This window comes from Molothrus ater, unplaced genomic scaffold (genome assembly GCF_012460135.2).
Source record: "Molothrus ater isolate BHLD 08-10-18 breed brown headed cowbird unplaced genomic scaffold, BPBGC_Mater_1.1 matUn_MA662, whole genome shotgun sequence".
NCBI classification, from domain to species: domain Eukaryota; kingdom Metazoa; phylum Chordata; class Aves; order Passeriformes; family Icteridae; genus Molothrus; species Molothrus ater.
The window spans coordinates 704-18,397 of record NW_023416820.1 but is presented as its reverse complement, the minus strand read 5'-3'; the positions used below and the strand labels follow the sequence as shown (position 1 = coordinate 18,397).

Genomic DNA, 17,694 nt, shown 5'->3' with positions numbered 1-17,694 from the left:
GATACCATAACCTGACAGTGATTTTGCCATAATCTGACAGCGATCAGTGCCATGATCTGACAGTGATTTTGCCATGATCTGACATTGATTGATGCCATAATCTGACAGTGATTGATGCCATAACCTGACAGTGATTTTGCCATAATCTGACAGCGATCAGTGCCATGATCTGACAGCAATTGATGCCATAACCTGACAGTGATTTTGCCATGATCTGACATTGATTGATGCCATGATCTGACATTGATTGATGCCATGATCTGACAGCAATTGATGCCATGATCTGACAGCAATTGATGCCATAACCTGACAGTGATTTTGCCATGATCTGACATTGATTGATGCCATGATCTGACAGCAATTGATGCCATAACCTGACAGTGATTTTGCCATGATCTGACAGTGATTTTGCCATGATCTGACATTGATTGATGCCATGATCTGACAGCAATTGATGCCATAACCCGACAGTGATTTTGCCATAACCTGACAGTGATTTTACCATGATCTGACAGTGATTGATGCCATGATCTGACAGCGATTGATGCCATGATCTGACAGTGATTGATGCCATAACCTGACAGAGATTGATGCCATAACCTGACAGTGATTTTGCCATGATCTGACAGTGATTGATGCCATGATCTGACATTGATTGATGCCATGATCTGACATTGATTGATGCCATGATCTGACAGCAATTGATGCCATAACCTGACAGTGATTTTGCCATGATCTGACAGTGATTTTGCCATGATCTGACATTGATTGATGCCATGATCTGACAGCAATTGATGCCATAACCTGACAGTGATTTTGCCATGATCTGACAGTGATTGATGCCATGATCTGACATTGATTGATGCCATGATCTGACAGTGATTGATGCCATGATCTGACATTGATTGATGCCATGATCTGACAGTGATTTTACCATGATCTGACAGTGATTGATGCCATAACCTGACAGCGATGGCCGTGCCCGCCCGGAGCATCCCCGGCACAGGATGGATGCGGTGCCTCTGCCCCCGCCCCGCTGGGACCCCTCCCCAATTATCCCCTTTTATTTTAACCCGGGATTCCCCTCCCGGGGGTCCCCGGATCGCCCCTCATTCCCTGCCTGGCTTTGGGGCAGCCGGGCCCGTTTCGGATTTGTCATTTTGGGGTTTTTTTTCCCGGAATTGCCGGGTTTGTGCCGATTCTCTCGGCCGACTCCAGAGGGAGCCCGGACAAGGGAGGATGAGGAGCGGCCGAGATTTCCCAGCCGGGAAAGCCTCGGGAAGGGAGCGGAGCAGCCCCGGCAAGCCCGGCTGTTCCTTCATCGGCATCCCGGAGATTTTCCTGTATCTGCATCCCGGAGAAACCCAGATTTTCCCATATCAGCATCCCAGATTTTCCTGCATCTGCATCCCAGAACATCCCAGATTTTCCGACATTGGAATTCCAAATTTTCCTACATCCGCATCCCAGAGAATTCCAGATTTTCCCGTATCAGCATCCCACATTTTCCCGTCTCAATATCCCAGATTTTCCCCACACCCCATAAATTTCCCCACACCCGATTCTCCCAGGTTTTCACCCCAAAACCTCCCCCCCCTTTTTTTTGGGACAGCCCCTCCCCCACCCGGGGTCACAGCGGGGTCACCGCCGCCCCTCCCCCACCCCGATCTATTAATTACTGACAGCAATTAATTAATGAGGAAAGGGGGGGGGGGAGGGCGGCTCCCGCCTGTTGCTAATTAACAGCGGGAGCGTTAATGAAGGCAGCGCAGCCCTGGCCGGTGTTTAATTGATTCGGGGATTAATTGGGGGTGGGGAGCGCTCTCCTCTGCTCCAAGGGCGCTCCCTCCCTCTGTCCGTCCTCATCCCGGGGATTTTTGGGGTGGTTTAGGGCAACTGGAAATGCTGGGAAATGGGGATTTGTGAAAATGGGGATTTATGGAACGGGGAATGCAGGAAAAGGGGGGCGTATGGCACTAGAAAAACCGGGAAATGGGGATTTGGGGAAATGGGGATTTATGGAAATGGAATCACGGGGCAATGGGGACGTATGGGATTGGAAACACGGGGAAACGGGGATTTATGGGACTGGAAATGCCGGAAAACGGGGATTTGAGGACCTGGGAACACTGGGAAATGAAAACGCCGGGAAATGGGGATTTGGGGAACTGGAAATACCGGGAAACGGGGATTTGTGGAAACGGGGATTTGGAAAATTGCGGATTTGCGGAAAGGGGGGTTTGTTAAATTGCGGGTTTGTGGCGCTGGAGCCTCGCCCCGCTCGCCCCTTCCCCCGCGCTCTCGAATTGGATGCGCAGAGATGAAAGCAGCGGCGGGCAGGGGGGGCCCTGACGTCCGCCGAGCGTCCCCGGGGCGGTGGCACGGTGACAAATGGCCCTGTGACAGTAATCGCCGAATTAGAGCGCGCCGGGCGCTCCCGGGCGCAGCCGCCGCGCCGGCCCCGCCCCGGCTGCGGGTGCAAGGAGAGGTCAGGCCGGGCCCGGAATGCCAATGAGGAACCGCGGCAAACACCGGCGGGGATCGCGGAAAATGCCCCAAAAACCCCCAAACCCCGCTGGGGCCGAGGGGCGGGAGGGTGGCGGTGGCATCGATCGGGGGGGGGGGGGGGTTCGGGGGTCGCCCCCCGGTTCCGGGGATGGGCTGGGAAGGGACGCGGGGGTCCCGGCGCGGCTCCCCCGCGGGTTTTGGGGCGGTTTGCAGCGATTTGGAGAGCGCTCCAAGGGCGCGGCGGTGCCGGAGCCGCGGGGACGCGCGGGTCCCGTGTCCCCCTGTCCCCGTGTCCCCCTGTCCCTGTGTCCTCCTGTCCCCGTCCTGGCCGTGTCCCCCTGTCCCTGTGTCCTCCTGTCCCCGTCCTGGCCGTGTCCCCCTGTCCCTGTGTCCTCCTGTCCCCGTCCTGGCCTTGTCCCCGTGTCCCGGCGTGCGGCACCTTCCCAGCGGGACACGGGAACGGGAATTGTGTGAAACCGGGAATTGGGGATTTGGAGACCTGGAAACGCAGGGAAATGGGGATTTACAGAACTAGGAACGCGGGGAAATGGGGATTTGGGGAAATGGGGATTTACCGAACTAGGAACGCAGGGAAATGGGAATTTGGGGAAATGGGGATTTACGGAACTAGGAACGCAGGGAAATGCGATTTCCAGCCCGGACACCTTCCCGGGGCTCTGCACACCTGAGCGCCCCGGAGGAGGATCCGGGGCTGCAAATCCCGGTCCGGGGGTGCCCCCCGGGCTGGTTTAACCCCCGCCGTGCCAGGGCCAGGCGGGCCCGTGCCGGAATTCCCGGGATCCGCCGCCGCCCCCGCGCGGGTTTCGGGTGCTGCAAATCCTCCCGGTGGTGCCGAAAATTTCGGATCAAAATCCCCAAAACCGCAGCCCCCGCATCCGCCCGTGCGGAAGCTCCTCGGGGAAAAGGCGAGAAAACCGCAGAGGGAGGAGAACCGAGCGCTTTTTTCCGCCTCGTTTTTCCTCGTTCCGTGCTCGTTCTCCTCCCTCGGAACCCCGGGCCGGGCTGTGCCGGGAGCAGCGGCTCCGGGCACGGAATGAGCGCTGGAAATCGGGAGGTTCCGGCGTTTTGGGGACGTTTCGGGTGTTTGGGAGCCCCCGGCGGGGAGGGGGACAGCGGCGGTGTCACCGCGGGGGCCGGGGATGAAAAGGGCGAGAGGCCCCGCGAGTGTCGGGGGTGATGAATGGGGGTGAGCGCGGGGTGAGCCGAACAAGGCGCCTCTGTTCGCCCCAAATCCTCCCGAAAAACAACAAAAAAAAACACCAAAAAAACCCAAAAAAACAAAACAAAAAAAACCAACCAAAAAACCCCACCCCGCGTTATTCCCGCAGAGTCCGTCTGCTCCCAGCCCTCTCGGCCGGTTTGATTTCTTTAAATTAATGTATTTATTCTTTTATTGTTATTTAATTTTATTATTTATTATCATTATTATGTTTTTTTTCCTCCTGTTATTTTGCCCGGTTTTGACCCAAACAAGGAGGTGAGAATGGCCGCGAGAATCGCGGGGATTTCCACGGATTTCCACGGATTTCCATGGATTTATTTCCGCGGCTTCCCGGCTCTGTTTGCTCAGCAAACAAAAACACCCGCGGCGGGGCCGCCTTCGGGTCACGGCAGAGCCCTGGCAGCCGCTGGAGATTTTTGTTTGGTTTTGGTTTGTTTTGTTTTGTTTTGTTTTTTTTAAAGCACCCAAATCCCGCGGGTTTCGCTGCCAAATTCTCCTTCCGCACCCGGGGACCCCGAAAGGGCCGCAGGAATTTGGGGAGCGCCCCCGGAGCGGAGCTGGAATTCGCTGCCCTCTGGGGTTTTAAACGCCGGAAGAAATCGGGAAAACAAATCGGGAAAATCGGGATTTTCTCACCCAGGGCGCGGATTTGGGGTGAAACCCCCAGAAAGGAGCGGGATTGGGGAATTGTGGGGTTTCCTGAGCTCGCCTCCCGTTTTTCCTTCCTGTCCCCATCCCAAATCCCGAGTCTGTCCCTGCCCAGGCTTCTCCCGAACATTCGGGAGCCGGGTCCAAGCCCACCCCCGCCGGAACCGGGATTTTGGGGGGAATTCTCGGGGTTTTGGGAGGCGCTGGGGGCGGATTTCCAGCGGTGTCGGAAAAAGGGGGGAGCGGGTCGGGTTTGGGAGTGGGGACAGAGGGGACGCGTCCGGGGATTTGGGGACAGCGCGGGGAGCGGCCGGAGGGGTTGGGGATCCATGGAATCGCAGGAATATCGATTTGGGGACCCATGGAAATGGGGACCTATGGAACTGCGGGAATGTGGAATTGGGGATTTGTGGAAATGCAGAAATACGGAATTGGGGACGTATGGAATTAGGGACCTGTAGAATTGCAGAAATGTGGGATTGGAAATGGAAATGGAACTGCAGAAATATGGGACTGGGAACCTATGGAAATGCAGGAATGTGGATTTGGGGATCCATGGAAATGCAGGAATGTGGGGTTCGGGATTTATGAAATTGGGGATCCATGGAAATGCAGGAATGTGGGGTTCGGGATTTATGAAATTTGGGATCCATGGAAATGCAGAAATGTGGGATTGGGAACCTATGGAACTGCAGGAATGTGGATTTGGGCGTCCATGGAAATGCAGAAATGTGGGATTGGGGATTTGTGAAATTGGGGATCCATGGAAATGCAGAAATGTGGGATTGGGGATTTGTGAAATTGGGGATCCATGGAAATGCAGAAATGTGGGGTTCGGGATTTGTGGAATTGGGGATCCGTGGAAATGCAGGAATGAGGAACTGGGGACCCATGGAACCGCAGAGGTCGGGAAGTGAGGGGCGTTAATTGGGGTTTGAATTAAAGCCCAGTTTACGGGAACTGGGGACCCGTGGAACCGCAGGGAGATGGAATTGGGATAAAACGCGGGGAATTGGGCACGTGTGGCATTGCGGAAACGGGAACTCACAGGGATCTGTGGGAACCTATAGGAACCCCTAAGAATTTATGGGAATTTCTGGGATCCCGTAGGAACCGATGGGAACGCGGGGCCGGGTGCCCGGAGCCGCGCCCTGCACCGCTGCGCTAATTAGGAGCGTTAATTAGGAGCGTTAATTAGGCACGTTCACACACACAAACACGCGCGCCGGCCCAGAGAGCGATTAAGGGCTGGTGGAATTTGCATCTCATTAACATTCCCACCTCATTAACATTCCCATCTCATTAACATTCCCGCAAGGGCTGCTCGAGGGCGGGCGGGTCCCGCAGCCGGGAGAGGCGGAAAGAAAATAAAATAATAAAATAATAAAATGAAATATACGGAACAAAGCGTATAAAATATAATAAAACATCGTAAAATATGATAAAACATAATAAAATATAAAATATAATGGAATAAGTTTTTTTAAAATTATAAAATAAATTAGAAAATAAGAGTGCAAAAAGGAGCGTAAAATATAAATATTTTATATTTATATAAAATAAATACAAAAAAAATAAAATAAGTACAAAAGTAAAATAAGTATACAACAAAACATTAAAATAGAATAGAATAAAATTAAATATATAATGAAAATAACACTTAAAAAATAAAATAAAATAAAAAATAAAATAAAAATAAATTAAAAAATAAAATAAAATGAAGAGCCGCGGTGGCTCTGGGCGCGGGAGCAGCAGGCGAGGGAGCCGCGTTTGGGATCCGAGTCACGTTTGGGAAATTTATGGGGCCGCTGCTGCGGGAGGTGAGGCCCTCGCCGCCTTCCATGAACCATTTCCACCCGTTCCGAGCCGCGCCGCGAATCTGGGGGGTTCGAGGCGTTTGCCTCGGGAATTTGGGGGGGTCGGGGGCTCTTTGCCCCCAAATCGGGGCCGGGTGCGACCCCAAAAGGGGAATTTGGGGTGCGGACCCTCCCCCCCCCCAGCTCCTTTTTCTCTCCCCCCTTTTCCGTTCCCCAGGGCTGAAAATCCCCGCGGATTTTCGGGGTGCGAATCCCAAAAATCCTCCCTTCAAACCCGACGGATTTTTGGGGGTTCGCAGCCTGTCCCGTTTTCCGCTCTTTTTCTGCTCCCTGGGGCTGAAAATCCCCAAAAAATCCACGCGGATTTTTGGGGTACAAATCCCAAAAAAAAAAAAACCACCAATCCTGCGGATTTTTGGGGCACAAATCCCCCCCCAAAAAAACCCCACCAATCCCGCGGATTTTTGGGGCACAAATCCCCAAAATCACCCCCAAACCCCGCGGATTTTTAGGGCACAAATCCCAAACCCCGCCCCAACTCCTCGGATTTTTGCGGTAAAAATCCCAAACCCCGGGGATTTTTGGGGCACAAATACCAAACCCCGCGGATTTTTAGGGTACAAATCCCAAACCTCGCCCCAACCCCGCGGATTTTTAGGGTACAAATCCCAAACCCCGCGGATTTTTAGGGTACAAATCCCAACCCCGGGGATTTTTGGGGTACAAATCCCAAACCCCGCGGATTTTTAGGGCACAAATCCCAAACCCCGCCCCAAACCCCGCGGATTTTTGGGGTGCGGACCCCCCCCCGTGTCCGTAAATCCCCGAGCCCCCCCTGGGGGGACCCGCGGGGGTTTTGGGGCGGGGGCGGCCTCGCCCCCTCCCCTCCCGGAGCCGATCCCATCCTTCAGCCGCGGATCCCCCTGAACTCCGCGTGAACCCAAAGCGCGGCCATAAATCACAGCGCGCTCCTGCCTTAACCCCTTCGGGCCCGCCCGGAGAGCGGCGCCGGGGGGAAAAAAAAAAAAAAAACCAACAAAAAAAATCAGGAAAAATCGGGAAAATTCGCGCTTGGTCCGCGCTCCCCCTCCGGGGTGGGAGAAAACCCCGGGATTTGTGGGGTGCGGGGAAAAAGGGGGGGCTCAGCCCCAGGGATGGGTTTGGGGTTTTTTGGGGTGGAAAAGGGCGGGGGGTCAGGTAAGGGGAGAGAGGATGAGGAAGGAGCAGCTCACGGGGCATTTTTAGGGTTTGGGGTTTTTGGGGGGGTTTGGGGTTTTTTTAGGGGGTGTAAAAGGGCGTGGGTGTGAGGATGAGGAGGGAGCGGGTCCAGGTTCATTTTTAGGGGGGGTTCAGCCCCAGGGGTGGGTTTGGGGTTTTTTTATGGGGGCGGGAAGGGAAGGAAGGGGGTGAGAGGAGGAGGAGGATGAGGAAGGAGCAGATCCCGGTGCATTGTTAGGGTGGGATGAGGAGGTTTCACCCCCAGGAACGGGTTTGGGGTATTTTTGCGGGGTTTGGGGTTTTTTAGGGGTGGAAAAGGGAGGATGAGGAGGGAGCCGATCCCGGGGTTTTCAGGGCGGGAGGAAGGGGGCTCAGCCCCGGGGGTCGGTTTGGGGTTTTTTGGGGGGGTTTGGGGTTTTTTTAGGGGGTGTAAAAGGGCGGGGGTGTGAGGATGAGGAGGGAGCGGGTCCGGGTTCATTTTTAGGGGGGGTCTCGCCCCCAGGGATGGGTTTGGGGTTTTTTAATGGGGGCGGAAAGGGAAGAGAGCGAGCGCGGGGAGGATGAGGAAGGAGCCGATCCCGGCGCGTTTTTAGGGCGGGGGTAAAGGGGCTTCTCCCCGTGCATGGGCTTGGGTTTTTCTGGGGGGGGTTGGGGTATTTTTTGGGGGGGGGTTGGGGTATTTTGGGGGGTTGGGGTATTTTTGGGGGGATTTGGGGTTTTTTTTTGGGGGATTTGGTTTTTTTTGGGGGGTTGGGGTATTTTTGGCGGGGGGGTTGGGGTTTTTTTTGGGGGGTTTGGGGATTTTGGGGGGGTTTGGGGTTTTTTTGGGGTGGAAAGGGGAAGGGAAGGGAAGGGGGGGGCGAGGTGGAGGATGAGGAGCAGGGGGAGGAGGAGGAGGAGGATGCGGCAGGGGAGGAAGGGAGGGAGGGAGGGAGGGAGGAATTGATCAGGGCCGGGAATGGATCGGGAAAATGGGGGGGGGGAGAAACAGGGGGAGGGACACGGACAGACGGACACGGACAGACGGACGGACCGGGGGACACGGACAGACGGACAGACAGACGGATACGGGGACAGGGGGAAGGGACACGGACAGAGGGACAGAGGGACACGGACAGACGGACGGACAGAGGGATACGGGGTGCGGAACGCGGACAGACGGACACGGACAGAGGGACTGAGGGACACGGGGACAGGGGGAGGGACACGGACAGACGGACAGGGGGACACGGACACGGGGACACGGACGGGGGAAGGGACACGGACAGAGGGACAGACGGACAGAGGGACACGGACACGGGGACAGAGGGACCGTGGGACACGGGGACAGTGGGAGGGACACGGACAGACGGACAGAGTGACAGAGGGACACGGACACGGGGACAGACGGACAGAGGGACAGAGGGACAGGGGACGGGGGTGACAGGAGGAGGGACAAGGACACACGGACACACGGACACACGGACACACGGACAGAGGGACACGGCCCGAAGGACGGACAGGGCCGGACGGGCAGGGACAGGGACCGGGACAGGGACACGCCCCCATCGCAGGGACACGCCCCCCATGGACAGGACACGCCCACCGAGCGGGACACGCCCCCCGAACAGGGAACCGCCCCCATCGCCCCCGGCCCCGCCCCCTGCAGGGCCCCGATCCCCTCAGCCCCCGGCCGGAAAAAACCCCAAAAACCCCAAAAAAACCCAAAAACCCCAAAAAACCCCAAAAACCCCAAAAACCCCAAAAACCCCAAAAACCCCAAAAAACCCCAAAAACCCCAAAAAAACCCAAAATCCCAAAATCCCAAAAACCCCAAAAACCCCAAAAACCCCAAAACCCCCAAAATCCCAAAAACCCAAAAACCCAAAAACCCCAAAGCCTCAACTCCCACTCAAAACCCCAAGAAACCCCCAAACCCCCAAAACCCCCAAAACCCCCAGAAAGCCCCAAAATGCCCCAAAGCAGGGCCGGATCCGGTTTTTGGCCGTTCCCAATTTTTTTGGTCTTTTTTTGGGTTTTTTGGGGGGGTATTTTGTTTTTTTGGGGGTTTTTTGGGGGTTTTATTTTGCTTTTTTTGTGTGTTTGCTTGTTTGTGGTCTTTGCATGGAATTGAAAGCTCGGCGAAGTTTTTTTATTTGGTTTATTAAATTTCTCAATGTGGTTTTTTTTTGAGGGGGGAATAATATTGAATTTTTGGGTTTATTTTAAAATACTATTGAATTTTTAGGGGTTTTTTTTCACAATAATTTTGAATTTTCGGGTGTTATTGGGAATTTTGGGAGTGGGACTCGCAGCCGGCCCTGGGAGTATTTTGATTTAATGTAATTAAAATAAAATGCAATTAATATGAATTTATTTACGTATATCCTGTTTATTCTTGAGTTTATTATTCAATGTATTAGGCTGAAATTTTTGTTATTTAGGATTCATTGTGGGTTTTACTGCGTTTTATATAAAAACCCTTAAATTTTTAATCTTAAATATTTATATTCTATTTATTTTGTGTTATGGATTATATATTTAAGTCTATTATATACGTTATGTTAAAAATTATATATCTTGTATGTTGTAAATTATATATTTTATATTATACATAATATATGATGTGTTATAAATTGGGTATTTTATATTAAATATCGTAAATTATATATTTTCTATTAGATTTTATTAAATATTTATTTGATATTATATTTTATGTCTCTTGTATTGTGGTTTATAGCTCGACATTTCCACCTTTCCCAGCGTTGTTACTGCAAGAAATAAATGGATGGGTGAAAACAAAACAAATAAATGTTTAAAATTAAAAATAAAATTATATTAATTATAAAATATGAATATGAATATGAATGTAGATCTAAATCTAAATATAAATATAGGTACAAATGTAAATATCCCAAATCCAGAATTTTCTCGTGCACAAATCCCAACCCCAAAAATTAAAATAAAAAATAAAAGCTCCCCAAAAAATCCTCAAATAATAATTTTTTAAAAATCCCCAAAATTCCAAACCAGCCCCGGGAAGCTCCATGTTAATTAATTCATTAATTGATGAATTCCTTAATTAAGGAGGCGCTAATGAGCAGCGTGAGATCCCCCAGGATCCCGGGAATGGGGCACAGGCTCCCAATTTTAATTATTTTTATTCTTTTGTTGCCATTATTTCATTAATTAATTGTATTTTCTAATTATCCAGTAATTAATTGGTGTTGTTTTGTTTTGCCGGGAAGGTTCTATTGCGGTTTTATTATTTTATTATCTATTAATTTATTATCGATTCTTTGACAATAGATCGGTTTATTTTAATAAATATTCTTCAATTAATAGTATTTACTGATCTATTATTTAATTATATAATTCTATATTATTTTTTCGTATACCCTTTTATTAAACATTATTTATTATCTATAATTCATTGTCCATAAGTGATTTCATATTATTATCTATTAATTCGTAAAACATTGTTTATTGCACCATATGTTATTAAATATTGCTCAATAAATATTATCTATTATTTAATTAAATAGTATTCAATAGATATTATTTGATAACAATTGATTAAATATTATTTAAAATATCATTGAATGCATTATTTATTAAATATTATTTCATATATATAATTTGATGTATCTTCATTAAACATTAATTAAGAATTTATTTAATATATTATTTAATTAAATATTATCCAATACGCATAATTCATTTGTTTAATTAAACATTGCTTTATCACACGTAATTAATTGTTATTTGGCAGGGCGGGTGTGAGTGACAGCCCAGGTGTGCAGAGGTGGCCCAGGTGTCACAGTGTGTCACCCACAGGTGTGCCAAGGTCACAGGTGTGTCTGTGTCACTCAGGTGTGCAGAGGTGTCACAGGTGTCACAGTGTCACACTCACCTGGGTGTGACAGTGTCACAGGTGTCTCTGTGTCACTCAGGTGTGCAAAGGTGTTACAGGTACACACAGGTGTCACACTCACCTGTGTGTGATGGGGTCACAGGTGTCTCTGTGTCACTCAGGTGTGCAAAGGTGTCACAGGTGTGTGTGTCACACTCACCTGGGTGTGACGGTGTCACGGTTCTCTGTGTCACACTCACCTGTGTGTGATGGGGTCACAGGTGTCTCTGTGTCACTCACAGGTGTGCAGAGGTGTCACAGGTGTCACAGGTGTCACACTCACCTGGGTGTGACGGTGTCACAGGTGTCTCTGTGTCACTCAGGTGTGCAGAGGTGTCACAGGTGTCACAGTGTCACACTCACCTGGGTGTGACGGTGTCACAGCTCTGTGTCACTCAGGTGTGCAGAGGTGTCACAGGTGTCACTGTGTCACTCAGGTGTCACAGGGGTCACAGGTGTCTCTGTGTCACTCGGGTGTGCAGAGGTGTCACAGGTGTCACAGGTGTCTCTGTGTCACTCAGGTGTGCCAGCACAGGTGTGTGACGGGCTCACAGGTGTCACAGTGTGTCACCCACAGGTGTGCCAAGGTCACAGGTGTGTCTGTGTCACCCAGGTGTGCAGAGGTGTCACCTCCACGTGCTCTGCTGTGGGGTGGGAACGGGGACGGGAATGGGGATGGGAATGGGACTGGGGATACTGGGAATGGGAATGGGGTGGGGATACTGGGAATGGGGACGGGGAATGGGGACAGGGCCTGGCTGGGCCAGGGCTGAGCCACCTCTGGGGCCCTGGAGCAGAATTCCACCCCAAATCCATCCCTGGATCCCCAAATCCATCCCTGGATCCCCGAGTCCATCCCTGGATCCCCGAGTCCATCCCGGATCCCTTCCCCATTCCCGTTCCCAGACCCCAATCCCAGATCCATTCTGGGATCTGTTCCCAGATCCATTCCCAGACCCCAATCCCGGATCCATTCCCGAATCCATTCCCAGATCCATTCCCTGATCCCATTCCCGGATCCATTCCTGGACCCGTTCCCCATTCCCGGATCCATTCCGGGATCCATTCCCAGACCCCATTCCCGGATCCATTCCCAGATCCGTTCCCGGATCCGTTCCCGTTCCCGGATCCATTCCCAAATCCATTCCCAAATCCATTCCGGGATCTGTTTCCAGATCCATTCCCGAATCCATTCCCAGATCCTTTCCCGGACCCCATTCCCGGATCCATTCCCAGATCCATTCCAGGATCCATTCTGGGATCTGTTTCCAGATCCATTCCGGGATCTGTTCCTGGATCCATTCCCGGATCCATTCCGGGATCCATTCCCAGACCCCATTCCCGGATCCGTTCCCGAATCCATTCCGCGATCCGTTCCCGGATCCATTCCAGGATCCATTCCCAGACCCCATTCCGGGATCCATTCCCGGATCCATTCCCGGATTCATTCCTGAATCCATTCCCGGATCCATTCCTGGATCCATTCCTGGATCCATTCCCAGACCCCATTCCGGGATCCGTTCCCGGATCCATTCCCAGACCCCATTCCCGAATCCATTCCCGAATCCATTCCCGGATCCGTTCCCGGATCCATTCCCGATCCCGGATCCATTCCCGGATTTTAAAAAACCCCTGAAAATTCCCATTTTAACTCGGCTCAAACTTTATTTATTTTAGCCCTGATTCCTTCGCCCCGACCGCTGCCATAATTCATTAATTTTATGACGAATTTCATTGATTCCATCGCTTTTTTTTTGGGCGGCTTTGGAGGAGATTTGGGGCTTTAAGAGAAAAAAACCACCGGACAACGGAATAAAACAAATTCACACCGAGCGCTTTTATTGACACCGAGACCGTCACAGAACGCACCAAAATTCCCTTTTTATTGCAGCTTTACAACGAGCAGGAGGGGGGAAATTCAATAATTCCATTTTTCCATTTTTTCCGCCTGAAAAACACAAAAAAAAAAAAAACCACCACAAAACCCCCTCGGAGCGGCTTTTTGGGGCAAATAAATTGAATTTTTGGAGTTTTCGCCTTTTTTGCTCCCTCGGGGCTGTTTTTTCTTTAATTTCTCTCCCCTCCCCGCCCCCAAAATTGAGATTTTTCAGCTTTTTTTTGCCGCCCTCGCCAGAATTTGGCGGTTCCTGTGCCTTTGGGGGGGGGGGGGGAGAAAAATCACAATATTTTGATTTATTTTGATTTTTTTTTTGTGTTTTTTCGCCCTCCAAACCCCCCCCCAGGTTTTCCCTAAACCCCCCCCGGGTTTCCCACACCCCAAAATAAATAGAAAATAAATATTAAAAATAAATTAAAAATAAATAAAGCCCCGAAAAAGGGGTGAAAAACCCATTTTTGGAAAGTTTCTCCAGGTGCTGCCACCTGGGCTCATGCGACCTCCGACATGCAGCTAAAAATGGGGGGGGGGTTTAATTAAATAATAATAAAAATAATTAATTATTAATAATGAAAATAATTGGGGGAATTTAAAGCGGGGTCGAGTTTTGGCACACACAGGGGATTAATAAAATAATCATTAAAATAATTAAATATGAACAATAATAATTGGCATGATTTAAAGAGGGGTCAAACTTTGACACGCGCAGGGGGATTAATAAAATGATAATTAAAAATAATTAATAATAATAATAATCGGGAGAATTTAAAGAGGGGTCAAACTTTGACACGCACAGGGGAGTAATAAAATAATATTATTAATAATAAATAATAATTTTTAACAATTTAAAAAGAATAAGGAGAATCTTAAAAAGGGGTTGAGTTATGACAGGTAGGGGGTAATAATAATAATAATAATAATAATAATAATAATAATAATAATAATAATAATAATAATAATAATAATAATAATAATAATAATAATAATAATAATAAATTAATTTAAAAATACCAACAACAAAGGGAGAACTCCCCGCACCCCAAAACAAGGTGAAAACCCCAAATATAGAGATTTCTATATTAGAATCTGTCCAAGCCACTGCCCCTGTCCCCGCACGGCGCGGATTTTTGGGGTGGGAAATTCGGATTTTTCCTCAAAAGCTGGGCTGGAAATTCGGAATTTTCGTCATAACCTGGTCGGAAAATTGGAATTCCCGCCCTAAGCTGGGTGGGAAATTGGAATTTCCGTTCTAATGTGGGCGGGAAAATCCGAATTTTTCCAAAAAATCCGAATTTCCGCTACAACCCAGGCGGGAAAATCCGAATTTTCCGACTTTTTCCTTACAACCCGTGCAGAAAAATCCGAATTTTCTGACTTTTACCCTACAAACCGGGAAGAAAAAAATCTGAAAGTTCCGACTTTTTCCCTATAATCCGGACAGAAAAATCTGAATTTCTGCTATAACCGGGGCAGAAAATGCCGAATTTTCCGACTTTTCCCTTACAAGCTGGGTAGAAAAAATCCGAATTTCCTCTACAACCCAGGCAGAAAAATCCGAATTTTACGAATTTTTCCCTACAACCCGGGCAGAAAAAAATCCGAATTTTTCGATTTTCTGCTGCAACCGGGGGCAGAAAAACCCGAACTTTACGAATTTTTTGCTCTAACCCGTGCAGAAAAAAATCCAAATTTCTACTGCAACCAGGAGCAGAAAAATCTGAATTTCCCGACCTTTTCCCTACAACCCGGGGCAGAAAAATCCGAATTTTCCCACTTTTTCGCTACAAACTGGGCAGAAAAAAATCCGAATTTTTCGATTTTCTGCTGCAACCGGGGGCAGAAAAACCCGAATTTTACGAATTTTTTGCTCTAACCCGTGCAGAAAAATCCGAATTTTTCGAATTCCTGCTGCAACCGGGGGCAGAAAAATCCGAATTTCCCCACCTTTTCCCTACAACCTGGGCAGAAAAAAATCCAAGTTTCTGCTGCAACCGGGGGCACAAAAATCCGAATTTTTCGATTTTCTGCTGCAACCGGGAACAGAAAAACCCGAACTTTACGAATGTTTTGCTCTAACCCGTGCAGAAAAATCCGAATTTTTCGAATTCCTGCTGCAACCGGGGGCACAAAAATCCGAATTTTACGACTTTTTCGCTACAAACTGGGCAGAAAAAAATCCGAATTTTTCGATTTTCTGCTGCAATCGGGGGCAGAAAAATCCGAATTTCCCGACCTTTTCCCTACAACCCGGGCAGAAAAAAATCCGAATTTTTCGATTTTCTGCTGCAACCGGGGGCACAAAAATCCGAATTTTTCGAATTCCTGCTGCAACCGGGGGCACAAAAATCCGAATTTTTCGATTTCCTGCTGCAACCGGGGGCAGAGAAACCCGAACTTTACGATTTTTTCTGCTCTAACCCGCGCAGGAAACCCCGACCGTGAGGAATTTTCGGCCGCAAGCGGCGCGGCAGAGCCGGAGCCGCCCCGTCCCGTTACAGGCGGGTGATGTCGGCCGGCGGCTCCGGCGGCGGCGGCGGCGGCGGCTCCGGGGCGGGCGCCGCCGTTCGGGTTTTGGTGTTGGGCAGCCGGTGATCCTTCTTCCACTTCATGCGCCGGTTCTGGAACCAGATCTTGATCTGGCGCTCGCTGAGGCTCAGGGCGTGCGCGATCTCGATGCGGCGCCGCCGCGTCAGGTAGCGGTTGTAGTGGAACTCCTTCTCCAGCTCCAGCACCTGCTGCCGCGTGTAGGCCGTGCGGGAGCGCTTGGGCTCCGCGCCCGAGAAATTGGGGTTCACTGGGGGAAATAAATGGGGGAAATGGGGGAAATTGGTGAAAATTCTTGTCTGGAGAAATTGGGGTTTACTGGGGAAATAAACGGGGGAAATGGGGGAAATTAGGGAAATTCCTTCTCTGGAGAAATTGGGGTTCACTGGGGAAAATAAATGGGGGAAATGGGGGAAATGGGGGACATTCCCTCTCCTGCTGCCGCGTGTAGGCCGTGCGGGAGCGCTTGGGCTCCGCGCCCGAGAAATTGGGGTTCACTGGGGAATAAACGGGGGAAATGGGGGAAATTGGTGACATTCCTTCTCTGGAGAAATTGGGGTTCACTGGGGGAATAAACGGGGGAAAATGGGGGAAATTAGGGAAATTCCTTATCTAGAGATATTGGGGTTCAGAGGGGAAATAAATGGGGGAAATGGGGGAAATTAGGGAAATTCCTTCTCTAGAGAAATTGGGGTTCAGAGGGGAAATAAATGGGGGGAAATGGGAGAAGTTCCTTCTCCTGCTGCCGCGTGTAGGCCGTGCGGGAGCGCTTGGGCTCCAGGCCCGAGAAATTGGGGTTCACTGGGGGATAAATGGGGGAAATGGGGGAAATTAGGGAAACTCCTTCTCTGGAGAAATTGGGGTTTACTGGGGGAAATAAATGGGGGGAAATGGGGGAAATTCCCTCCCCTGCTGCCACGTGTAGGCCGTGAGGGAGCGCTTGGGCTCCAGGCCCGAGAAATTGGGGTTCACTGGGGGAATAAACGGGGTCAAAATGGGGGAAATTAGGGAAATTCCTTCTCTAGAGAAATTGGGGTTCACTGGGGGAATAAACGGGGGAAATGGGGGAAATTAGGGAAATTGCTTCTCTAGAGAAATTGGGGTTTACTGGGGGAATAAACGGGGGGAAATGGGGGAAATTAGGGAAATTGCTTCTCTGGAGGAATTGGGGTTCACTGGGGAAATAAACGGGGAAAATGGGGGAAATTCCCTCCCCTGCTGCCGCGTGTAGGCCGTGTGGGAGCGCTTGGGCTCCGCGCCCGAGAAATTGGGGTTCACTGGGGGATAAATGGGGGGAAACACGGGGGAAAATTAGTGGAATTGTTTCTCTGGAGAAATTGGGGTTCACTGGGGAAATAAATGGGGGTAAATGAGTGAAATTCCCTCTCCTGCTGCCGCGTGTAGGCCATGAGGGAGCGCTTGGGCTCCGCGCCCAAGAAATTGGGGTTCACTGGGGAATAAACGGGGTGAAAATGGGGGAAATTCCTTCTCTAGAGAAATTGGGGTTCACTGGGGAAATAAATGGGGGAAAATGGGGGGAAAAATGCGGGAAAAATGGTGAAATTCCTTCTCTGGAGAAATTGGGGTTCACTGGGAAAAATAAATGGGGGAAAATAGGGGGGAAATTGGTGGAATTGCTTCTCTGGATAAATCAGGGTTCACTGGGGAAATAAATGGGGGAAATGGGGGGAAATGGGGGGGAAATGGGGGAAATTCCCTCTCCTGCTGCCGCGTGTAGGCCGTGCGGGAGCGCTTGGGCTCAGGGCCCGAGAAATTGGGGTTCACTGGGGAAATAAATGGGGGAAAATAGGGGAAAATGGGGGAAAATTAGTGACATTGCTTGTCTGGAGAAATTGGGGTTCACTGGGGAAAATAAAATGGGGAAAATAGGGGAAAATGGGGGGAAATTGGTGACATTCCTTCTCTG

General features: G+C 50.0%; 1 protein-coding gene across 1 annotated transcript; it reads right to left on the bottom strand.

Moving 5' to 3' along the window:
* Positions 1–15,715: 15,715 nt before the first annotated feature.
* LOC118701416 (homeobox protein Hox-B4-like) lies at positions 15,716–17,217 on the bottom strand (the record flags this gene model as incomplete). The annotated part of the gene is made up of 3 exons (XM_036406034.1): positions 15,716–16,017; positions 16,193–16,264; positions 17,116–17,217. Coding segments are annotated over 3 exons (476 nt in total), but the record flags the coding sequence as incomplete, so codon positions are not given.
* Between the last annotated feature and the right edge of the window lie 477 nt (positions 17,218–17,694).